Genomic DNA, 24,709 nt, shown 5'->3' on the forward strand with positions numbered 1-24,709 from the left:
CGCAAGCATCCCTGCGGCGTCATGTATTGTGTAACACTCTTGCTGTCACCTGGCTTACCAGCATTGCGTGTGTATGCATACTTATAAGTACGTTAGTTCACAGCAATTCTTTGCTCATAAAATTGTAAAATTTGCATTGGTTTTGCCTCTGAAAAGGATCTAAGGAGACCACATAAATCATTTCGATGCCGCAGTCCACACTGCTTGGATTCGTCGTCCGTGCCTCCTACCCTGGTTCGGACCTCAAAAACCTAATACAATATGTGCGAAACCGTAGCTTTCAGCCCTGTCGCCATGGTGACACATCTGGGCAAAGGACGCACAGCTTCATGTAGACAATTTTGATGCCGGTTCATGTCCTGGCGCAGAACAGCGGTTTGCGGTACCGACTACAGCACCGATTCGCGTCATGTCGAAATGTGTCAGGACGGGAATGAATGCGTGGTAGTGAAGGAGTGAGGTAGACTGAACAAACATGACTAAATAAAAACGGTAAGTTGTGATACAAATAACGGCGATATGCATGCATGCAAATGCATAATAGGGATGCGTGCAAATGACAACATGTCTTTGCTTTGCACTGCTTTCCACGAGCGAAGGCATCTTTTTGCGAGGAACCGTACATGTCTAAGTACCGTTGCAGGAACGAGACAGTTGGGCTCCCCGGGTAGTAAGCCGGGCGCGCATTTTATCCACTCCGATTTTTTTGCTCTGATACGCGGTATGTCAACTGAGTGGTGACGGTCGAGCAATGCTCTTGTATGTAACTGGCGCAACCAGGTAGGTTCCTGGGTCCCGGCCTCCCGTATTTCACAGCGTTGCTTTTTCTTTTCAGATTCTGGATCGTTTTGTAAGGACATCAACAGCACTGGGACCCCATAAACGATCCTGGTTGTCTGTTTGCTGGCTGAATTGTGGTCGTTGTGGATTTTGGTCTTTTTACTCAGTCTCTTAAAACAAATGGTGACCTGTGTATTGACATAACTGTCTACGTTGTATCGTTTAGTTCAGTTGATTGATGGTCACCACACAGCAGCATTCTTTTTTTAGGTGGCTCGAGGGCGCTGAAACGTTGCCCGCTCCACCCCGCTGCGGCATCGAAGAGCTATCACATCTTGCCGCGCAGTGCGCTTGACTGAGGACCATCGTGGACGTCCCGCCATTTCATCTTTAAAGTCGGCGATTTAACATCCGCACAATGGCACTGCGAAGAAAGAAATCGAGTCATTCAGAAGTGAAGCTGCCACCGGTAGCTGTAGATGCAAGTTATCAACCCTTCAGGAGAGACCAATTTAAGGATTGTTTTCTTCTTAAATTTAGGGCCGAAAAACAAAAACAACTGAAGCTCCAGAGACACCTGTAAGTTGTGGTCGTTGTGTTCAGCGCTTTAACAATTTCCATGCTAACTTGCACCAGCACCACATTGACAACGATTCACGAACAAACACTGGCCCAACGCAAATTCATGGCGGATACTGCTAGCCAAGTTTGGCCGAAGGTCTGTCTGCAGTAAGCTGTAGCAAATTCTGCGATATTATGCTGGTCGGCGCTGCGCTGGCCTGCGGTGCTGGTGCGTGATTGTCAGACCTCCATCACCCACCGCCGCATGCGCTCCGCGCACGTGCCCCGTTAGTATTTGTGGTAGCGATCATATTTGCTCCGCGTTGGACGTTCAGTGCTTGGTGTGATGGCCGTCTAGGGGCACGCGTGGTCGAGAAGCTGATGCAGGCAACCCTTGTAGGGCAAATGAAGGAATCCGCGCTGAACCCTCGCTGGGCCGTTGATATGTTCATTGTATGGGAATTGTGCTGAATATCGGTCAGCTAAACACACTATGATACAGAGGCCTCAAAACACAATCTGACAATATAACATAATGATAGTCAACGAAAAACTAACGGCACGTCTCCATGCGCCCATTGCCACCCATATCGGCAAGCCATGTCAGGCTGCACTGGCCGCTGACATAACCTGCCACCCTGCCCTGCTCCAGCGAGCTGCGCGCCATGCTGGACAAGGCGCGCGTGTATGAGCGTCTACAGCGGCGCCCGTTCCCCACCGGTTGGGAGCCCACATTCAAGGACCAGCACCACATCAGCTTCCTGCAGGACTGCGTGGGGCTGTCGCCTATCCCGCCCGTCTCCGAGCTGTGGCTGCACAACATGGTCCAGGTCAGAGACACAGGTCAGGTCCGGAGGTCAGGAAGGCGGCTCACATCCCGCTCAGGCGCAAAGCAGGTCACAGGCCATTTCCTGGTAGGTAGACACAGACCATTTCCAGGTCAGAGGAGCAGGTCATGCCCAGGCGCTACACAAATGCGTCTTTACTGTACGGGCCACGTCGAGGTCACTCGTGGCGACCAGCTTCGGCGGTCAGGAATGCACATGCCGGGCTGGTCAGAGACCCCGGCGACGCGGGTCACCTGCAGCTGTTGGGGGCGCAGTCGCATCGAGGTCAAAGACGTCGATCAGGTCCAGGATAGAGACAGGTCGGGTTCTAGGTCAGTGGTATGCGTCAGGTCTGGGTCAAAGGCGCCAAGAGGGTCTAACCGTCGGAGACACAGGTTATGTCCAGTTCAGATGTAGCTCAAGCCCAGGTCAGAGAAATTGACCACATTCAGACCGGAGGTGCTGCTCGGGCCCAGGTCAGGTATTCGAGTCACGTCCAAATCAGGATGTCACGTCCAGATCAGAGACGCTGATTAAGTTCAAGTCAGAGGCAGGTCACACCCGATCAGAAACACAGATTCATTTCTACAGCTCGTCTACGTCTGACTACGTCTGCTTTTTGCAAGCCAGGTAAGCGTAGCTGGTTTGGGTCAGAGACGCAGTTATTAATGCAGGATTGCTAGTCAGGACACTGTGCTGTTGATGACACCTATGCTTTACGTACATTACTTTGGGTATCGTTATCAATGCACAACAAACCATATACGAGATTATAACGCAAACGTCGTGAAGATACAGACATTGGATCAAACGTGAGTCACGCGGTACAGAAATACAGTGCATTGTGGCGAAACTGGGAGCACCGTCCTGGAGTCAAGTACTGTCCTGTGCTTCGACCCCCGGGTGTCCAATTCCGCACAATGGAATGTTGACCTCACAACACCAGTGAGCACCGGTGTACCGCGTCTGGCGGCTCTCCGCGGCGCGCTGATCCGGTCCAGACGCGCGCGCCAGCCGTCCCACCCCGCACCGCCTCCGCTGCCGCCGCCGCGTGACCCGCGCGTCACTCCTCGTCGTCCTGCGGCAGCCGGCCGTACCGCGCGGCCAGCGCCGCCTGCCACGAGCCCTGACACTGCTGCTCGCCCAGCATGAACCGGTACATGTCCGTGTGGTGAACGTGCGCGCGCCGCTCGTGCAGCCGCCGGCATAGCTCGCACTTCCACCATGTGAAGTGACGCTCGCCGCTGTAGACGCGGTGGTGGTTCCGCCAGGCGTGCAGGCGCGCCAGCTCGGCCGGCGCGCCGCTCAGGTGCAGCAGGTGCTCAGCCAGGTGGCGCGGCGACGCGAACTGCTGCGCGTCCACGAAGCTGCCGGGCGGCGCCAGCCGGCTGTAGTTGGCGCCGCCCAGCACCACCGGCACCAGGCCGTACTGCAGCGCGTTGAAGAACTTCTCCGTCACGTAGTCCTCGCACAGCGCGTTCTCGAAGGCGAGCATGAACGTGTAGTGCTGCTGGAACAGACGCATGCAAAAGCCCTTCTTCGTGATGGGACAGCTTAGCTCGCCGCACCTGCAACATAAAGGAGGCGCTTGTTCGGGGCTGGAGTGATATCTTTGTGGCTATCTGCGCCCTTTCCCAGAGACACCAATTAACGATTTGGCTAGTTAAGAAAATGTACGCACAGTGTGATTGCAGTGTAAGCCTTTTGAGAATCAACGCAGCTCTCCAGTTGTCTTGGACAAACGTCAGAAGATATGAGCTCGGAAGTTACGTTTCAACATAACGCGCTGCAGCATCTGTGCGTGGAGGCCTCGGCACGCACTCGCCGTAGACGTCGATGTCGATGGTGTCTCGCATTTGGCGCACGTAGGTCTCGCGCTGACTCTCCGTGTGACAGTGCGAGCTGACCCAGACGACGGGGGCCACCCGCGGGCCCACCTTCCGGCGCCACTGCGCCACAACGCCCGCTCGGCCCGGGCCGTGCGCGCCGCGCGCGCCCCGGCCGTCTCCACGCGGGCCCGTCCACGGGTTGCGGGCCGGCTCGCGGCGGCCGCGACTGGTTGGCGGCCGGCGGCGCCTGGCCGAGCGGCAGCACCATGCCGTACGGCACGGGGATGTCGGCGTCACGCCGGTACGACATGGCCCAGTGGAAGTGCCGACCAATCGCGCCCAGCAGCGAGGGGTGCCGGCGCCGCACGGCCGGCGGCGCCTCGCGCTCGTACAGCAGCCACAGCTGGCCGGGCCGGCGCGGCGGCAGCGGCTCGTCCGGTCGCAGGTCGTACAGCGAGAAGAGCAGCGCGTCGGCGGCGGGCAGCGCGGCCCGCTCGGTCGTCACCTCGCAGCGCGACCAGCGGCACTCGTCGAAGCTCTCGCCGAAGCGACGCCGCCAGTTTTCGAAGGTGCCCTGCAGCCGGGTGTAGAGCAGGACTGTCTTTCGCGGCCGCGTGCTGACTGGGAGGTCGATCCAGGTGCCGGCCGGAGCCGCGGCGTGGCCCCGCGCTGCCGGTAGGCTTGGTGCCAAGTCAGACTGCTGCAGGTAGTACAGCACGGATGAGGTGAGCGTCACGAACGTCATCAAGGCCAGCAGAAGGGAGGTGCCCTGGGAGGGCATCGCGAACTGACCGGTCAACGGGCCAGTGCACGGTGTGCTCAGGAGGCCGCGGCGTGGGAACGTTCACGGGCAGGAGCCAGGCCCCGGCGCCTAACACGCGACCTTCGTTTCTGCCAGACACGCTGCCACTGCGTCCGCCGTCATTTGGTCAACAGCTTAATTTTACAACCTCGATAAACAGCCCAGTCGCTAGTGGCCGTCCTCAAAAACACTGGTCCTGTTTCCACGGAGATGCTGGAGCTAGGTCCGTCGAACATAATCGATATCGTCTCATTGGTCGCGCATGCTGGCGGCCCGATCCAGGAGTGCCCTCTGATAACCGTCCGGCCCGTAGTGAGCATCCTCTACCGGCGGCGGCCGCTCAGTAGCGCCCTCTCGTCAGCCTGTCGCCCGGTCCAGTGGCTCCATATACCGCGTCCGGTCTCCTCAGTCGTCCTGAGCCGAGCTCGACAGATCACTCGGGGACCGGCACCACATTGCCACACCGCGGGCGGCGCGACCAGTCCGCGTGCGCACCGGCACCAGCTACTACTGGCCAGACATGGCTCGGTACTACGCCGGCGTCACCTGGCGCTCTCCCACGCTCGTCGATGGCCGTTCCACGCCAGGATGGCACCATCACCTCTAACTGCACGTCGTTTGCCGGAACACTCGATCGTCAATCAGCATGTCCGCCCAGCCGGATCTCGTGAATTAACCAGACTCCAGATAGCTCTATGGGCGCACCCGTGTGGCCGGTTCCCATGTGGCCCGTTATTTGATAAAGGCGGCCTGTTTTGGACCGCGGGTTTGTTTTCGCAAGGGTCATTTCGTTCATTGGAGAAAATAATAATCAAAGTTGGCTATCGGTCTCCCAAGTCAGGGAGAGCTGCCGTTGCCTCTGTCTGTCTAAGACCGCCACTAGTATGTGCACTGAGTTATTGTTGTGCCCTGATCGGTTCATGGTCGTGGTCATTCATGGTTTGCTGTCTAATTGCATTGTTGCGATGCGTCTGGGTAAATTAATTTTCATTTAAATCTTAACGCTTAAAGTGCACATGCGGTAGATCAGTTTCGCTGAAGCTGACACCATGTATCCTTGTCGCACTATGCTGAGGTTGAGCTAAGAACAAAAATCGTTGGTATCTAATTGCTTAAATACTTGATTCAGTGTGCTGAATGCATGCGTCCATGTAAAACTATACATCGATACGGGTCATAGAGTAACACTCGTCCGATAGATGGAAGCTGATTATTTAGGGTGCATCGATTTCTAGGATGTTTTATGCCCAAATGCGCTCGCTACTTTCCAGAATGTTCGGCGAAATGTGTAATATTCACATTAAACCCTCAACTCTATCAACAGCGGTCGTGCCCGATCGTCCCGCTGCCAAAGCGGCCACGGCCGATTCAGATCTGGTGCTCAGCTGAGGCGGACAGCGCTCACAGCAGAGATCGATCCCGTTCTGAGTGGCCTCGGGCGGAGAGCACGGCTAATCCTGGCCGTATCCACAGCTAATCCCGGGCGGAGAGCACGGCTAATCCCGGCCGTGTTCACAGCTAATCCCGGGCGGAGGGCACGGCTAATCCCGGGCGTGTCCACAGCTAATTCCGGGCGGAGCGCGGCGGCTGATCCCGGCCCGTGTCCACAGCTATTCCTTGGCGGAGTGCGCGGCTGATCCCGGCCGTGTTCACAGCTAATCTCGGTCGTGTCCACAGCTGGCCCGGACGGAGAGCACAGCTGATCCCGGCCGTGTCCACAGCTGGCCTGGGTGAAGCGCGCGGCTGATTCCGGCCGTGTCCACAGCTGCTTCCGGCGCCGCTGACCCGCAAGTACGGGACAGAGGTGGCGGCGCTCGTGGAGGAGGTGCGGCAGGGGCTTCACCGACCCGCCTACGGCGTGACCTGGTGGCGCGCACGGTGCCAGACCTGAAGCCCGTGGTGGAGCCGCCCGTACCGCGCGCCAAAGACACCGAACTGCCGTGAGCGCCGCGGGGAGCGGGGGAGGGGGGGGGGGGGGGGGGGGGGGGGGGGGGTGGGAGGGGGCGGGTTGCCGCCGACGGGTGCCAGTCACAGCTGCACACGTTTGAACGGCCGCCGTCTGTTGGTGTATTGGTGGTGCGTCGGCTGTCAGACATCAGCGTTGGCCAGTACACTTGAATGGGGACTTCATCTCCTCATAGCATGCCCTGCTTTTAGCGTCGTTTTGCGCAGACGATGCCAAAGATGGTATAAGAAATTCGGCGTATTGTAGTATAAAATATTCGGCGTGTCACGTTGTACATCAGCGTAGAATTAACAACCGCGGCTGCAATTACGGTCCCATCAGGTTAATAGCACACCAATCATGTGTATAGCTAGCGGGGGCTGGAACCGAGGCCCTGCCCCCCCCCCCCCCCCCCCCCCCCCGAAGCCTTGCATGTTCTGCCCGGAGGCAGTGACGATCCGATTGTTTCAGAGGGTTGACCCCAAACACCACATAATCGGCTTGCCCTCCCCCCCCCCCAGAGCATTGGTCTGACCCGCGTTATTTGCTCATCCGCCCGGCAATACAACCTCGCAACTTCTCTGGTATTACTATATGATGCGTACCGGTTACGACTATCAGGGTCACTAGCCATTGAAATTTATCGCGCCAACCCGTGCCGGGGGGGGGGGGGGGGGGAGGTTGGAGTGCGGCCATGCTGGTCAAAAGCATTGGCGGGCGGTTTATGTAAAATTTTTCATGTCTGGTGTCGCTCGCCTTTTACTTCCGGTTACACTTTGTTGGTTTAGTCAACAAAGTGAACCTGGCTGGTTGAGGTTGGTTCAAGCTAATGCGTGTTCCTCGGTTGTTGTAAATGCGTCGCTAGTGACGTCCACCTTCTGCCGGACATTACAGACATCGGTCAGTCACGTTTGACAGTAGATAACGGGATGTGATAGCCGCCGATATTTAACAGCCAGCGAGTTGGTTTGCCGGTTCTGGATGACAGGACCTACCAGATGGTCATTGGCAGTTAACGAGTCATTGCGACTAGGTGAAGGCCTACAGAGTGCGACTGTGAGCGACAACTCGCGCCCGGGCCCGCGACGCGTCTGGCTTGCCGGCACCGCGCGCTCGGATAAAAATACGACCGTGCTTATTTTGCCTGCGTCAGTCTGTTTGGCGTGCTTGCTGTCGCTGACCTAGGCCGTAAAAGTCGATGCAGCCGTGATGCGTCCGTAAATAATCGCCGCCTGCTGCACCGCAGGTGGGTCGGCTTCTCGCCGTGGTACCAGGCGTTCTTTGAGGCGTGGCAGCGCGTCAACCGCCGGCTCATGGTCACCCACCACTGCCTGCGGGACGCCCTCCAGCTGTGCCGCTCGGTACTGAGCGACGCGCTCTTCGTCGACTGGACGCAGTTTCAGTGAGTGGAACGGCGGCCTGTTGCCGGCGCGGAGGAACGGGCCGTGACCTAGATGTTGCAGCGCCCGCCTTCGCCATCACTCGTAGTAACTTATGAGCATAACACGCTGGTTTTGTGTGTGTTCGTATGATGGCTGGGATTGACTGTGTCGGTGGGACACGTCAACTAGAGGAAAACATTTGTGTTGCTGGGATGGTGACGCATCCACCAGCTGGTTTTCTTTCCCTGAGGAGAGCGGTGTTTGTGACATTCTACAATTCGCTTGATGCGTTCCGGGCCTAGAATAAACGTAGGGAACAGATATGAGCCAATGGTGTCGAGGTCGTGACCGCATGATATTTGCCTTTCGGGTGTTCCTGGCTGGAGCAACTGTTCACGGCTCAAATGGAGCGGCTGCCTGGGAATCAAATTGTTGTCGGCCAAATGTTCCAGTGCCATTTATTTTGGTGTAACGGGTAGCCAAACAAACGCTCCACTTGCTCGCCAGCACGAGACCGGCGTAGGCCAATTGCTGCACTTGGAGCCCAGTCAAAGATCTATTCGCGCGCATGTCATCCCTTCAGTGGCAGCAAATTACCATCCAGTGTGTCATAGCGGCCCCACCCGTCACTGATCGCTTGCTCGCTGTGGAGTGGGCGCCTCTCTGACCTGGCCGCGCTCGGCCGGCCGGCAGATTTCCTCGCCAGTTCAGCGTCGACTCCTGGAAGGAGACGCTGACGCAGGAGTGCGAGACGGAGGAGGTGCGGCTGGACCGCACCTGGTACCGCCAGCTGGTGGACATATTCGGCGCGGTCACATCGGCCGGCGGCGGCAAGCTCCACCGGCAGCGTCTGTTCGCCAGCGCCAACACGCTGGCCGCCAACGAGGTGGGAGCCGCCTGCGACCAGCTCCCGTGGGGCGTGCTGGTGGTGGGCAGCGCCAACAGCCCTTCTTGAAATATTGGCGGTGTGTATCGCCGCCCGTCCCCCCTCCCCTCCCCCCAGGCCTGACACTCTGACCGACGATATGTCCTGGCTGGTGCCGCTACAGGAGGGCTACCCGTCCTTTCCTGCTCAGGTTCTGTCTTGTCGCCCGTCACCACCGCCTGTTTGAGGCCGGCCGTTTGGCACGCGAGACCGGTAGTCGCCGCGTCCGCCCACACCCGGCGGCTCCGGCTTCACTGCGGGCCCAGAGAGTGACGGTGGCGAGAGGGGTGCTCGTGCTGGCGCGGGCGCGGGCGCGGGAGCGGCCGGGCTGTACAGTCAGAGCACGCCTGACGGCAGCGCTCTGGTGCCTTTTACTAACGGCCGGCGTGGGTGTGTGGCCGTCTTTCGTTCCGCTTGATGGCCCGGCCCGGCTGTTTGTGCTCACCGCAATCAGCTCCGCGGCTGCGAGGCCCACCATGCGGACCCCTGTCAGCTGATAAGGCTGTAGTTTCTCTGCTCCGCAACCACACGTTGGCAGGGCGTTTGGTAAAAAGGTTGCGGCAGTGTGCGATTCAATTTTGTCTGCGACTTTATGCTATAGTTGTTCTTGATCTTGTCATCCATTCCGAGCCTGTAAGGTGCGCAGCTTGACAACTCTGCAACGAAACAGTTTCTCGTTCCGAAATTGGCATATTTTTACATCCGAAGTCTGCGACATTTTTTGAGGATGCGATGCACACAATCAGCTAGAATTGCCTTTGAACTAGGGTGGGAGTGAAAAATTCCATCGCAAAAAGACCATGTGGAAGTGAAAGAATCAGTTCACAAAAGATGGAACTTGTGAGCTCGTGACTGATGCTTCAGCAAACAAAGACACCTATTTCAAGTTGGCGTGGGCGTAATATCAGAAACCTGACAAAACTGTTTTGTTTTTTAACATCTTAAGCTATTAAAGTGACACAGAATACATTAAAGCATAGTAATTTCATGACAGTGTAATGAGCGCGCAAAATTATTAACACCAATAATTTGATGCTGCAGTTTGCACTTCCCTTCCACAGCACTTTTAACACAACACAAAGCAAGGGAATTCAATAACAAAATAACAACAGAACATTCAACAAACATAAAACACTCACACAAAAAACCTGGGCCTTCTACACGTCAGCCCATCACCAAGTCAAACGTAATGGACATACCTCTGGCTTCTGTTAAGATGGGGTCAGGGAAAACAAACATTTTGTCACTGTTCCTTACAAAATACCAATGCTTTTATTTCCATGAAAGTAGCCTAACTATGCCTAACCTAAAGAGGCCTTCATTCATATCGTCCTGTCTAACCTGTTTGTATCACAGCAGCAGTTGTGAGTTACTGATTCTTGCACAATTCCTATTGTCACTTGCCAAGCACTTAGCCAACTTAACCTAACTTAGAATAGCCCATATGTTGAACATCATCTCAACTCACCTCTCTGTTGACAGCAGCACTTGTGATAAAAACATGATAAAGCTAATTTTTGGCCGGTTTCAACTTGCATTTTTATACAGTTCATTTGTGTATGCTTATTGACATCGGGCAAAGTTGACAACACACACATCAAAATACTTTATATCACTTCGAACAACTTATTTTGATTGCCATGGTTGGCCTATGTCAAGGGCAATGATGGGCATGCTCCATAAGGCAATCTCTCTTCTCCAAAATTCACATAACTTTTAGATGGCCATGCCAGTATTGCTGCTTGCCTTTTCAGCTGCAGCAAAGACATCTATTTAGGCTTGTTTATTCATATGCAACGACAAAGTTTGAGACGTTGGCCTCACATTTTAAAAAGGATGGTCTGACTGTTTATTACATACTAATATTTGACTCAGTTATAATTGCTATGCGGCATAGAATATCCATGTGTTAAAAATATAGTGCACATATGCAGTACAGTCATTTGCCAGTCAGCAAACCATGGCAACTGTAGAAAACATCTGGCTGAAGCAGCCATGAGGGACCACTTCAAGAAATTTGAGGCAAATAATCAAGAATATGGAAAGAAATATGCCCATTGCATCCCTCGTTGCATCATAATTTGTCTTATGACAAAACTCGATGGATTAAAACAGAAAATGGGTAACTCTGGCTACCAAACATGGGTTGACAGCAGGTAAGGTAAGCAATTATTTGGTCCACGGCAGACTTACTGGCTTTTTCCCGCTCCCCGAAACAAAAAGCCAGTACATTTTGCGTGGTCTGCTGGCAGACAGAGTCATATCACTCACCCGCCAAATATAAATATCAATTATGCCCACCAACCTACGAGATTAAAATGCGAAACAAGTTAGAGGTGTGCATGATTAACATCTCCAGAGGGCAGAATTTCGCCATCAAACACTTCTGTATTAGCTGCGTCATGTCTGTCCCAAAGCTTTGTATGGCAGCATTAGGGTAGCCTGGTCAGGTAGCTTGGTGAGTTAGACACTCGAAAGGCTTAGATTTATCATTATTGAGCACCGCCATGAACCAAGAAAACGGTTAACCGAGGCTTTAACAAGGCAAAAATGGCGGTAAAGATACGTGCCGTGCTTCAAATTGTCTCCTTCATTCCCTGTAAATTGTTCACTCTTTTGATGCATATCAAACATGTTTTGGGCGGCTGGCGAATTAATCCAATTTATGCATGAAATACATACAAGTTTGCAGTTGGAGCATCTTGCAGAGAAATTGGTCAACATTTTAAGCAAAAGATGGTGCCTCTAAAGGCAATCGAAAGGGAAGGAAGAATAAAGTGGTATCACACTCGTATGGTACCAGGAAAAGCAAAAGTAGTTGAATAGATATAAAGACTGATACTTTTCTGGCAAAATTTTGTTATCAGCTAATTTGACTTAAAATCTGTTAACAGGAGTGCTGAAATTTTGATATTCATCTTGTAAATTTAATTTAGAAGACACTTCTTGAATTTTTCACTCCTGCATTTCGGGAGTGATGCAATTTAGTGGCAATTTAGTTTATTTAGGAATATAAATACGTGAGGTAAAATTATCCACCATGCCTTGCTGGTGCTTGCACGAGGCTCTGCTTTCGTAGCATGGTGGTGAGACCAAACAAATAGGCGACGCGTGAAAACCTTGCATTTGGCACACAGCTGCCGATTGTGATGCATTTTGTAAACAAACCAAACTTAATGCGTGCGAGCAGCTGAAGTCGCTTGCGTTCTTGGGCTTGGAGGCGCCTGGCCCTCTTGCTCAGCGCATACATAGACATGGTTCAGATGTAGGTGAGGCAGGACATAGCCATAGGTGTCCAGGTTCTGTGGAGCCTCGTTTATGCTTGGTGGTTTCAAGTGAGGTCGGTTTTGGATGGCATGTGAAAACCTCAGAAAGGGAAATAGGGGTTCGACATGTGCGATTAGACAATGTCAGGCAGGAGTGAAAAATTCACACAAAGTGTGGGGAAAAGGAATGAAAAACTTCCCCTCATATCTTCTTGTGCTTCGATGTGCTTTTGACGCCGCATCCTACTCTTGGCGTTCTTCGCGATGAAAACGACGATCACGCATGCCTGTAATCTGCTCCGTCAGGTGCATATATATATATATATATATATATATATATATATATATATATATATACACTTCGGGCGAGACTGTTCAGGCAGCGCACGTCCGACGGCACCGCTCTGCTGCATGTTACTAACGGCCGGCGTGAGGGCATGTGGCCGCCCTCGTACCGCACGATCGCGATCATACGGCCGACCCACCGGCGCGGCGTGCTTTGTACTGCCTGGTGGAGCGTTCCTGGGTGTTGCTTTACACCCGAAGTCGGCAATTCTAAGACACTGGATGCACATGTTTTCCTTCACATACCCCTTAACGACAAGCCGACGGGCTGCACAGGCGACTCTGCTGATGTGCCGAGCACCGTCCCCTGATGCCTCAGGCGTCACCCGCGCCACGGCTGTCGCGCCTCACCGGCGCCGCGCCTGGGCCGCCGGCTGGGCGCTCTCTTCACTGACGTCACCAGTGCGGGCAGGCGCGACGGCTGCGGCGGACGGGTCGGCGCGGGGAGAGCCTTCAAATCACACGGCGTGTTTGTCCACAGCTCTCGCGGCGGGTGGGTGGCACTCAGACCGCCGGCAAGTGGCTTGCCTGAAGCCGGAATCGAGCGGGGAGACCCGCTGAATTACGTGGCGCGTTTGCCTACCCACAACTACAGCGCTGCTTATGAATGAATTGCATTCAAACGGCCCACAAGTGGCATGCCTGGGCCGGTTGTGGCTTCCTCTTGAAAGGCGTAGTCAGCACTCGCACGCCTGTGAATGGGTCAGATGGTGCATGACTTTTTAAAGAGACGTGGGCCCGATAGGTGGGAACTACGAATCAGAACGTCCTGCACGGCCGTTCACGCGCGCGGCTCCCCGTGATACGGGGTCAGCGCGCTCTGCATCGGATGTGTGCAGGGCTAGCCTTCAACGATATGTGCCAGTGGTTCATTGGTTTCCAGAAGTTATTTAACAGGTGCCAGCGCATTGCGGTCATTCGTGTGCAACGACAGTAACGGCACCTGCAACGGCTTTTTATGGCATCGGCTAACTGTTTGCCAGTGTACAAATGAGAGCTTCCCAGTTACCTTGCATCGCATGTGGTTGAAAGTTATTCCATGGTTCGGAATTCTCTCCTCTTTTCGTAACTACGAAACAGGATCAAAATCTGCAGGCCCAGTTTCCTCGGTTTGCGAACCTCGCCGAGAAACCAGTTTTTTGTGCCAGCTGACACAGTGCGCACATTGGCCTCCCGCCGCCGTCTTCGTTGTGCTTTTGACGCCGCATCCTGCTCTTGGTTTTCGTCGCGATGAAAACGACGATCACGTATACCTATAATTTTCTCCATCAGGTATATATATATATATATATATATATATATATATATATATATATACTTTGGGCGGGACTGGTCAGGCAGCGCACGTCCGACGGCACCGCTCTGCCGCCTGTTACTAACGGCCGGCGTGGGGGCGTGTGGCCGTCCTCGTACCGCACGATCGTTATCATACGGCCGACCCACCGGCGCGGCGTGCTTTGTACTGCCCGGTGGGGCATTCCTGGGCATATAAGCCGATTAGCTGTCTCGGCAGTGCGGGAGCTGGCCCCGCGCTTCCCAGTCACTGGGTATACCCCCTCAGTTTGCGCTGCCTGCAACAGAAGCCGGAGAGACGGGCAGCAAACTGAGGCCTTTCAGCTCCTTGAAATGAACATGCGAGGCGATTTATGTAGACAAATAACCAGGGTAATCCTAGCTTGTGCCGTGATGACGTGATAACCGTGATCGGCTGAGTGGCTTTGGCCGTCTGTTTTTTTTTTTTACCGCTTCCGTGCGATAGCTCCTAATCACAACTCGGTGGCACGTCGGTACGAGTACAACCGGAGATCCAAAGGTCCCTCTATCGCTGCCTCGCTTCTGCAAGGTCACGCAAGAAAGCTGGGAGGCTACGGGATGACGCCATTCAGCTTTGTTTGTCGCGCACTTGTGCATGTTTGTGATGTATGACGGAGGTTGTTTGACGGATGTATTGTGATGTATGACGGGGTACGACAGCGGGGCTGCACCCAGAGTTAGCGCAATCGGAGCCCGCCAGCTGAATAGGAAACTACACCACCGTCCGACGTGATCTCACATGACATACAGCCGATAGATGCCAAAACAGGCAGTGATGGTGATCCAGCGCCTGCACTTGCACTCCCCTCACACGCTAGAGCTGTCAAATTCGTGGATTCCTGACAAAACTGGTACTGGAATCAGTGAGAGATGTTTCATTTACTTGACCTGCGACACTGCCGCTGGCCTTTAGGTTCATACATGGATTTTCCGTCGATGAAAATTTGGGCCTGCCGTTTGCACGATCGCTTGACTTGTTATGAAAATAGGTGCGTGAATTAGCCAACTGAGAGCCCCGCGTGAGAACAGAGCCGGTGGCTCCGTGGTTTAGATACTGCGTCCTGCTTTGCCACTTGGGACATGCGAGTTCAAAAGATCATCCGTGTCACGATGCACACATGCAGCTAAGCTGCTCATTGTGTAGAGGCCGTATACAGACGAATCGGATGTCATAGTACTTAAAAGATCGAAGCTGGAGCTAATGCTGCGCTTTCATGGTTGCTTTGGCGAGCCGGTGCAGTGATGGTCCTACCTTATCGGCAGCTCCGAAACGTGCTGATGCGCACGGTGGAGGCGTACGTCAGCCTGTTCCGCTTCCCGAGCATGCTGCCTCTGCTGGAGGTGGACCTGATCCTGGACGGGTGCACTGTCTCCTTCTACCCGCCGTTCACCGAGATCGAGGAGGCCGCCCTGTTCCCCATCAACCAGGCGAGTGCCGCCCTCGTCCGCGGACGCTAAGCATTAATTCCGTGTTCGCTGACTTAGTATTCTATAGTGTGTATGGTTTTAGTGGTTTTCCCGGCGGCATACAATGGCACAAAGAACGCACCAAAAAATGTGTGGACGTCGGGCGCCACAGATGTGGGTACTGTCAAGTCAGCCTGCCGTTTCCGGCGTGCGTCTGCAGGTGTGTGTGTGTGTGTGTGTGTGTGTGTGTGTGTGTGTGTGTGTGTGTGTGTGTGTGTGTGTGTGTGTGTGTGTGCGTGCCTGCGTGCGTGCGTGCGTGCGTGCGTGCGTGCGTGCGTGCGTGTGTGCGTGTGCGTGTGCGTGTGCGTGTGCGTGCGCGTGCGTGTGCGTGTGTGCGCTGGTAGGTGTACGTGAGCGTGTCTGTGCGCCGGCAGCTGGCCGCCTCGCTGCAGCGGACGCCGCTCATCGAGGCCTTCATCCTGGGAGATGACGCGCACATGTCCTACATGACCGTGGACATACCAGATGTGTTCCTGGAGGCGGCCCGGCGCACAGTCAGCCAGCACGTGCGACACCTATTCGAGGCGCCGCTGCACCAGAGCCAGCAGCTAGGTGAGTGCCGACGCCGGAAGGGGGGCCGGCCGACGGGCTGGCGCCGCCACAGTCGCGGGCAAACACCGGCTGTCCGCTGGCTCCGTGATAGCCAGCGATCGACTCAGGCGCTGGCTTATAGGCTCAGGCCATGAGCAGCGTCTCGAACCCGCATTATCGCACACGGCTGTTTGTCGACAGAGTCGGCGTTTTCGGTGCACGAGCGATGAGTGCGTTTTTTTCTGCAAACGTGTCCTCAAGTGCGAGCGTGTGGTACCAGTCAGGCGTTGCTGCATGTCAGGTGGCGAGCGAAGCTCAGGTGTTTTTTCTTGGCGGGCAACAAACCCCAAGTCATCCAATGTGCCACGCATGTGGTGACAGGAGGAAACAGCTCGAGGTTTAGATGGTCCAGAGAGAAGAGGATGCTATATTAGTCATAACAGCATACTGTTACCTGTGGCCATGTGTGTCCAACGCCCTTGAGAACCGACTGATGATCAAACCCTCGAACGTTTTCATGGATGTATGACGTATCTTATACGCTTTATTGACAGGTGTTGGTTGGGCCCGCAGTTAAAAAGTTCGCCAGAACGAACAGTAAATCCTGATTACAAATCACGTTTTTGACTCCTGAAATCGCAAACGAGAAATCGACACGTGCGCGTTTTGTGGCTTTGCATTTTTTTTCTTCGCATATAGGGCTGTGCACTAAAGCATTGCCGTAGTGAAAGTAATACTTCAGTGAATTGGCCTTCCACGCGCTCCATGCTAAAGCCAAAGTTTGCAAAGAACATGACGGCATAAAGAAGAATTGCCAGAACAAAGAAATATGGAAATATATCACAACAGCACGCCGCAGCTATCCATGCACTTAACAAGGCACTGACTCTCCAGTGGACTCAATCCAAAGCTTTAAACATATATTCCATGCGCAACACGTACTGCCAAAATTTTTGAGAAATCAGTCGCGCAGAGATGGTTCCAGGTCTTTGTTTTTATGCAATCAGTCTACTATGTCGGAGGGTGTTAAAGGCAAGGTTGTGCGACACACTTCCGGTGCACTTTGAGGCAACATAAAGATCGCAGGTTTTCAGGCAGTCAGACAAATCGCGAAAACTTGGTAGGCGGACACACTCAGGCGAAGAATGAGCAGCGTACTGGTGCAATTCTTGCTTGTGCTAACAGCGTGCATTAAAATAGCGCGTAGCGTCATGCGCGTAGGGCGTCAGAGTTTCAAAAAAAAAAAAAACACCATAGACGATTCCAGGTTTTCGTTTTTCTGCGGCCCGTCTGTATTGCGTGAGGCCACAGGAAAGTGAGAGTGTGCGATATACTTCTATCGTTAAAATAAAGATGGATAATCAACCCATGCAGCCGTTTACATACGTCACGCTGAATATGCATCATGCATGTTGGGCGGGAGCGCACTAAAGGTAGTAAACCATGGGATACCCAAGTCGCGGATTGACGAAGAAAGGTGGCCCTGATTGTACGTCATCCATGTTGTTGACCTGGATCTGGCCTTGCACAACATGTTAAACACAAATTGCATGGTATGTATGCATGACAAGCATCTGACGTTTGCGTTATCCAAGATATTGCAAAATGTCATTGAAAAGTCATCCTTTTCCCCCACTGTGTAACCTTCAAAATTTTCATTTCTGTTTTAGCTTCAGATACTGACAGGCGCGTACACTCTAAGCTGAGCTGTTTTGTACAATGCAAATTGAGTAATGGTCGTTAGTACAGCGATCTTTCGTAACGTGCGACAGCCTTTTATTCCCACTTCCTGACCCCCCAATAACAGAAATGAATATAAAATGCCTGCCAATGAGCATACATGATTTTTCAGGTTTTTTAACATTGTCGGCCACAGTATTTTTTTTTACAGAACACCAACATTGAGAGGATTAAACAAGGAGTGATTGTCATCAACTACTAGCGACACAGTCAGGGCTTTCTTACGAGGTAGAGACGTTCGGTCTGAAAAAGCAGCAGCATAGAGCTTGCGTGGGAATGGAGATAGTTTGGAAGCAAAGCTTGCATGACGTCAGGTACACCATATTTGACGGCATCAGTGGAGACGAAACTGCTCATTTAGTCAGCTGACTGTTACATAACCCATTGGTTTGAATGCTGGGTATAATTGGGTTATAACTTTGTTGATCATAAAATCGAATTTAACATCATACAGACTGAGCTATAGATGCCAGCAGTCATTACAAAAGAAAAGATCATGAAATTCCTCAAACACAAACACAAACACAGTTCCCATTGCATTGGACAAACTTTGTGTATTTAGGACCACCTTAATGAGCTGTCCGCAGTGAGATAACTGCGGCCGGGCCACAAGCAGCAAATGTAAAGAAACCAGACAAGTATTGTAACGTCTGTTGTGAGCGAGCTTGGATGATAAGCTATCACCGAAGAATATTACAGCTGGCCACCTACTGGCCTTGTCAAAATTTCACATCAAATATTTAAGTTCAAATGTAGTTGACAGCGCTTTTGCACAGCTTTGCGAATATTCTGCGTATTGGGTTTTAAGCGCTAAGTATTTCTCGGGTGTACTGGCCATGGCGACAGAATATTTATGAAGTTATTTGCCATCGGACACAGTTATGCTGTCGGCTGTTTGACAAGCATCGGATGTCTCATATTTCTTCAAAGGTTAACGCCTAGTTCCACAGCTCATCAACACAGCATCAACGCAGTGCCCAGAGTGCTGGACGTAAGACAAGGCCCTGGTGACGTCATTAAAGGCTTTCTGGTATGGCTGAGCCCGTTGTGTGGAGCTCACTACTCTGTCCCGTTTTAAAGCCCTGGCCTTGCGGCTCACACTTGCTCAGTTCCGTGAAACGTGATGCTCTGAAAGAAGAATGTATTTTTGGACGTATTTTAACTTCCCCCGATGATCACACGATGCCAAATCGCCTCCACCTGATAGGTCGTTTTCCCATAAATTGATCCCAGCCTTTCGTCGACACTCAGCATACACAGGTCGTGCATTCCCTGCCATTGCCGCATAGTTGTGCCCTGCGTTGTTGGACACTAGAGGGGCGGCGTCACCGGCTACCAGCCGTCTTCTGCTGTCTTCCGACCGATCGCTACGCTAAGCGAAGACGGGCACAGCGAGCGCGCCCTCGGCCGACACGGGCTCGGTGGCGTAGACCGCCGAGGCCTTGTCAGCGTAGGCCCGGGAGCGACAGTCGCCGTCCTCGTGCTCCGCCGGCAGCTCGATGACGACGCGCGTAGTGCAAATGCCGTTGCCGTCCTCGTCCAGGTCGCCCGGACAGTGGGATGTGGTCGTGTCGGTGCGCGGAGTCTGGCTGGTAAACCTGTTGGCGGTACATACACGGTCAGTCGTCCATCGACGCTAGCACGGCTACCTGCGCTCGGTGGTGCGCACAGTCTCGATGACGGGCGAAGTGCGACAGTTTATCCGCCTGGCTCGAGCCGGGTGTGTAACGGCCCCCGGAAGTCCGCGCGCCCGGAATGAATCAGTGGTGATGTGCTGATCGTAACCAGCGATCATTCCAATGGTTGAAATTTTGATGCATGAAAACATCAGACATGACAAAACAGTCGCTCCCCGCAGGGTTCCGACGTTGCGAACAATGGGGTTTACAAAAAAAACCGTTCCAGGAATCCTACAAAGTACATAGGGTTACCAATGGTGTTGGTACAGGGTTCGATTCCCGGCAGTGCCGCCTATTCTGCCGGGGTGGGACATAGTCTCCGCAGCTAACCGCGCCATAAAGCTCCAACTCAGGACACCCACTAAGCACATGGGTCAACACAGGCCACAGGCATACACCGTCCGCTGCTTAGGTTTATTGACCGTCCTGGTAATGCTGGCCTTCTGATATTGGGACGCCCGCATCACAGTGCTCCTGCCTACCTGAAGATTACCACACCGGCATGGAGCCAACTCACCTGAAGACCACCACTCCGATGGCCGGGTCGTAAAAGTACTTGCTGTTGCTCTCGTCGGTTAATACCTCTTGGATGTCGTTGACGAAGGTGTATTGCATTCGTGGTTTTACGTCCGGCTCCTGGTTGGCACCCACGCAGACGCCGACGAGCTGTGCCAGACCTTGCTGCACACCGAACATGTTGAACCCGAAACGGGCCGGCACGGTTGTGTTAAAGTGCATGATGTACGACTCGGCCGAGTTGAGTGAGTAGCTGACCTGCCGCTCGGCCAGCGCCGTCTCCATCTCGGCGGCCTGCAGGTCGTTGCGCGTCATGAATGTGGGGATGTTACCGGCGATGCTGAGCTGCACGCGGTTGAAGCGGTCCGGACAGAGCCCGACGCCCGGCCCCCAGTTGGGCAGGAGCACACAGCGCGCGTTCATCAACAGTGGGATGGGCCGCACCAGGCTGGCGCGAGGGTAAGTGGTAAGCGAGCCGTCCCAGTCGAGCACGACGTTGTGCCGGTTGCCGTCGCGCTCCTTGTAGCCCGTTACGGTGCCGTCACCGTCGTAGAAGCGGCTGCCACCGGCCGGGTCGGCGAAGTCAAACGTGGCGTTGCGCACGCTGGCAATGGGCGAAGAAAAGTACGGGTTGCTGAGCTTCTTGCCGATGGCGCCGGCCGGCCGCAGCGCGTTAGTCTGGAAGCCGGCAAACGACGTGTCCACGACATGCACGGGTCCGCGGTAGAAGGCGACGCCAATTTGCGCGTGCTGCGCGGGTCTGGAACGAGGTAACGAGCGGTCCACCTGGATGACCTGTCCGGAGGGTAGTCGGACGGCGCCCGCCGGCTCGCCCTTGTTGGCTGTGTCGCCGACGATACGGGCCCCAGACAGCATCTCGTTATGCTCGTTGGGGTTGGCCGGCCCGGCCGACGCAAAGATGAGACCGATACCACTCTCGGCAATGCGGAAGTTTGTAGCCAGCGTGTGCATAGACTTGATCCAGACACTCTCGGTGTTCTTGTAGGCCACAAAATCGTCAAGGTGGAGGAACGCCATGTCGCTCCTCGGGTCGGTCGGATCCACGCGCGGGAAGTAGCTGACCGGCTGAACCGTTCCGTCAGGGAGGAGCACATCGTCCAGACGGAAACCAAAGCGCCTGTTAGAGTGTGCCACGTTACCTTGGAAGGCCTTGACAAGTGTTCGCGATGCCTGCTTTTCCACAAGACCCATATCTACGTTGGCAGAAGGACCTGTGGGCAGATCCGGCATCAAGATCCAGATGCCCATGCCTTCGGAGCCGGCCGCGACGTTGTTGATGACTTCGTTGTCGGGATTAGTCACCCAGAACGTGCTGACCTTGTTGAGGGCGTCGGTTGGCAGCAGAGTGCCCACTTTGGTGCCCATGCCGAGGTTGCCTATCAGTCTGTTGTCCTGCTCGCCACCGTCCTCAAGGAAGAAGCAGTGACCCAGGTGGTCGAACGCCACGTTGTTCTCGGCGGTGACGTTGTGCGTGCCGTGGATGGTGAGGCAGCGCGAGAACGTGTTGTGGATGGCATTGCCGCGGATATACACGTCTTTCTGGGACGTGTCCAGGCACATGTGGAAGTGGATGGGATATGATCCGATCACTGATTGCTGCCCCATGTGGTAGAACTCGGCGTTTTCAATCCTAGCGCTATTGAAGCCAACGAGCATCTTAATCTGACCGCCAAACGTATCGTAGTCGAAGCTGTCGCACAAGTTGCTTCCGTAGCAGGCATCCTCCATTTGGCCGTGGAATTGGACGTTGCGCGTGAGGTCGCCGACCTCGCCACGCATGTCAACGCCGTCGGTGATTTCACCCCAGTGCGTGTACCAGATGGGACCCATGACTTTCACCTGCGTGGCGTCGCAGCTAGGGACAGTCCAGCAGATCGAACTCCTCCTCCTGGTCTCGGTTGAAGTCGGTGGAGGCGATGACAATCCTATCGCCGGTTTCCCAGGAGCTGACGTCAGCGGTCATAGTCAGGATCACGTCCATGGAGGGTGTAGTTCCGGCCACATAGGACGCTATTTCGGGCGGAGGACTGCCAGGACCACTGAGTACTACGGTCGACATGGCGGCGAATTCGACATCGCCGATGGTTTGCACCACGCGTCCTGTGTGCGAGCGACCGTTGTTGACCGTGCCGACCATCTCTACGCTGTTCTCGGGTGAGCCAACGTGGCAGATAGCGACGAACGCCAGCCGCTGGCGGTCCACCATGCCACGAATGGCTGACTGTCGCTCGCCACCGTAGCAGAGCGTCTCAAACACCTCCGCCGTAGCGACCGGGTCGTGCCTGCCAAACCTGGTCATCAGTGAGACGGCCACCACCACCACGTTGCCCGTGTGGTCGAGCACACGACTGAATTTTCTCGGTCCCGTCACGCGCCCCCAGTTCTGTACGGGGTTACCGTCGCTGTCAAATTCGTACATGTGGAAGCCATTGCCACGGAAGCCCTCCTCGTCCTGTACGCTGTAGATGGGGTTACCCAACAGGTCTTCGCGCGTCGATTTGGGCACTGTTGCTGCCAGCTTGGTCCACGAGCGCTTGGGCTTACCGTGCACCTCTAGGGCCCCTCGTCGCACGAGCACGGCCTTTTGCACGTCGGCGGCGCTCTCTGCCTCGTCGCGCTGACCAGTGAGCAGTACCTCGGCGCGGCTTTCGAACGGGCACTCCTCGGAGCCGATCCAGAGCTCGCCACCATCCAGCTCGATGAGGCTGGCGCTGAGCAGCAGTTCGTCGGCACTGGGGTCGAAGACCAGCCGGCCGCCGTCCACGATAGTCACGGTGCCGAGCGCGGCCGTGCTGACGTCCAGCAGCAGCGGACGGTCGATGGTGACGTCACCGGACGCCGGCACCTGCAGCAGGACGGTCCCAATGAGCTGAGCACGTGCGCAGGGGTCGCTGACGGATGCAGACACAAACTGCTCTGACCGTGTGTGTTTATGGAGGGGGGGAGGGGGGATCCGCCGGGCTGCATCCTGACTCACGGTAGCTCTGTTTACATAGGGAATTTAAAAATGTTGCCAGATAGGCATTAAAGCGGGCCAGCTGCGGGGTTTTTAATTTTTGTGTATTCGTAGTGCCGGTAATGTGGCCCTCTTGAATCAAGCTGTGCATCGTTTCTCATCGCACTGAAGTACCTAGAATAAAAACTTGCCCGCTTTCTGGGAAATCCGTGTCATTTTTATGCTCTCAGCTACAACTTAAACAATAATACGGCACACCACAATAATACCATCAGCAACAACGTATTAGCTGGTGTCACCCTAAACGTAGCGCTCTCGCGGTTTCATCATCGTACACACGCAGCTTCCAGCAGATTCCAGCTTCCTGAGAGCAGAAACGAGACCCGACGAATCAGCGGAGAGCTTTCAAAGATCAAGATCGATAATGATGGCCATATGACTGCGAGGCCGTTCATCCCTGGACGGCTAGGGTACCATATCGAATATAGCAGCTTGACTCAGATTCGTCCCAAGCTAGCATATTCTCCATACATAGAAATCTAGTACAATATGTTTAAGTTTTTCAGTGAGCTGCGTAGCCTGATTGTAAATTAAAAAGTACAAACGCAGTTTAAGCGCAAATTGGATCCTTTCTAACACCTGCGCAAATGTGTAGCCGGGATCGCCATTATTGCTCAGTTTACATTGGAATATAAATTGTTGCCAGATTAGAACAAAAGTGTGCCAGTGATGGCAATCTCGGTTATTCTTGTGTGCAAGTGTGAGAAACCACCCAAATTTGTGCTAAAATTGTGTTTGTGTTTTTTACTTTACAACTAAGGTATGCAGCTGACTGCATTAACTTAAACATGTTGCACTAAATTTCTGTGCATGGATAATATGGTAGCTCGGAACGAAACTATGCCAAGCCACCATATTCGAGATGGTAATCTAGCCGTCCCGGGATGAACGGCCTCGCTTCCACATGGCCATTTTGATCGATCTTGATCTTTGAAAGCTCTTCGCTGATTTGTTATGTTTAGCTTCTGCTCCCAGGAGGTTGCTGGAAGCTGCGTGTGCACGAGAATTAAGCCGCAAAAGTACCACGTTTAGGGTGACACCGGGAATTACTTTGTTGCTGTTGGTATTGTTGTGGTGTGCCGTAGTATTGCTTAAGTTGTAGCTGAGAACAAAAAAATGTCACGGATTTCCCAGAAAGCGGGTACGTTTTTTATAGGTACTTAAGTGCGATGAGATACGATGCACAGCTTAACTGAAGAGCGCCACGTTACCAGCACCGCTGATGCACGGCAATTTTAAAAAAGTCCTACAGCTGGCCAGCTTTGGTGCCAATCTGGCAACGTTTTCAATTCCGTATGTAAACTGAGAGGCGGGTGGGCCTCTCACCCAACTTAAGCTAAGTGCGGCCACTTTCTTGCGGATTCTTAACGTCATAGGTACCGGCGTAAACCCCAGTTCATAGAGCCACAACGCTCCTCATTTTATTTTATGATGCCATATGACGGCTATCACGTATATTGTTGTCACAAGTGCTTCCCTGTCCAGCCAAATTAATTTGATAGACATGGAGCACAATTCTATGTGCCTGAAGTCAATGCGTGGTGGTCTATACCTAAAGTTTCGCATACAAATGCAACGAGTGCGCCCAAGTCATACTGCACCGCTTTCTTTTTTATGCCTAGTTTGGAACTCAATGCTATTTATTTTGTAATGATTGGTTGGTCATCCAAAACGATTCATGCACTGTACATTACTCTCTTAATGCCTAGTTTGAAATCAGATTTATTTATTTTGTAACGATGTACGTTTTTTTGGCGCCACCA

General features: G+C 53.7%; 3 protein-coding genes and 1 long non-coding RNA gene across 4 annotated transcripts in view; 2 read left to right on the forward strand and 2 right to left on the reverse strand.

Annotated features, from left to right (window-relative positions):
• The first annotated feature begins 406 nt into the window (after positions 1–406).
• On the forward strand, positions 407–2,206 carry LOC119091609 (uncharacterized). The gene is made up of 3 exons (XR_005093423.1): positions 407–492; positions 1,051–1,359; positions 1,994–2,206. It is a non-coding gene; the product is annotated as an uncharacterized LOC119091609 (long non-coding RNA).
• A 1,025-nt stretch (positions 2,207–3,231) lies between these two features.
• Positions 3,232–4,778, reverse strand: LOC119092224 (3-galactosyl-N-acetylglucosaminide 4-alpha-L-fucosyltransferase FUT3). Its single transcript, XM_037215198.1, has 3 exons — positions 4,415–4,778; positions 3,990–4,173; positions 3,232–3,736 (listed from the first exon to the last, which is right to left on the reverse strand). Exons 1-3 carry the CDS (start codon positions 4,776–4,778, stop codon positions 3,232–3,234), a joined length of 1,053 nt encoding a protein of 350 aa, XP_037071093.1.
• Positions 4,779–5,009: 231 nt separating this feature from the next.
• The window catches only part of LOC119092225 (dynein heavy chain 12, axonemal), a gene marked incomplete in the record, with an annotated part of 126,418 nt that continues 106,718 nt past the window's right edge, over positions 5,010–24,709 (forward strand). Inside the window, 6 exon segments of the mRNA XM_037215199.1 lie at positions 5,010–5,022; positions 6,565–6,739; positions 7,991–8,146; positions 8,820–9,012; positions 15,240–15,404; positions 15,818–15,995. Coding sequence (XP_037071094.1) covers positions 5,010–5,022; positions 6,565–6,739; positions 7,991–8,146; positions 8,820–9,012; positions 15,240–15,404; positions 15,818–15,995 — 880 coding nt within the window.
• Positions 18,841–21,784, reverse strand: LOC119091611 (cell surface hyaluronidase). Its single transcript, XM_037214417.1, has 2 exons — positions 19,911–21,784; positions 18,841–19,312 (listed from the first exon to the last, which is right to left on the reverse strand). The coding sequence occupies exons 1-2, from the start codon at positions 21,758–21,760 to the stop codon at positions 19,087–19,089; spliced, it is 2,076 nt and encodes a 691-aa protein (XP_037070312.1). The 5' UTR covers positions 21,761–21,784; the 3' UTR covers positions 18,841–19,086.

The sequence above is a fragment of the Pollicipes pollicipes genome, unplaced genomic scaffold (assembly GCF_011947565.3).
Source record: "Pollicipes pollicipes isolate AB1234 unplaced genomic scaffold, Ppol_2.1 Scaffold_3447;HRSCAF=4054_pilon_pilon_pilon, whole genome shotgun sequence".
Classification (NCBI taxonomy): Eukaryota; Metazoa; Arthropoda; class Thecostraca; order Pollicipedomorpha; family Pollicipedidae; genus Pollicipes; species Pollicipes pollicipes.

What these genes read in the sequence shown, in the direction of transcription:
- LOC119091611 (XM_037214417.1), bottom strand. Translation starts at nt 21,760, where the DNA reads ATGGGTCCCATCTGGTACACGCACTGGGGTGAAATCACCGACGGCGTT. An exon ending in ATCGGAGTGGTGGTCTTCAG is followed by an intron (nt 19,313 to 19,910) that starts GTGAGTTGGCTC and finishes TACCGCCAACAG; the next exon opens with GTTTACCAGCCAGACTCCGC.
- LOC119092224 (XM_037215198.1), bottom strand. Translation starts at nt 4,778, where the DNA reads ATGCCCTCCCAGGGCACCTCCCTTCTGCTGGCCTTGATGACGTTCGTG. An exon ending in GGACGAGCCGCTGCCGCCGC is followed by an intron (nt 4,174 to 4,414) that starts GCCGGCCCGGCC and finishes GCCCGCGTGGAG; the next exon opens with ACGGCCGGGGCGCGCGCGGC. An exon ending in GACATCGACGTCTACGGCGA is followed by an intron (nt 3,737 to 3,989) that starts GTGCGTGCCGAG and finishes TTTATGTTGCAG; the next exon opens with GTGCGGCGAGCTAAGCTGTC.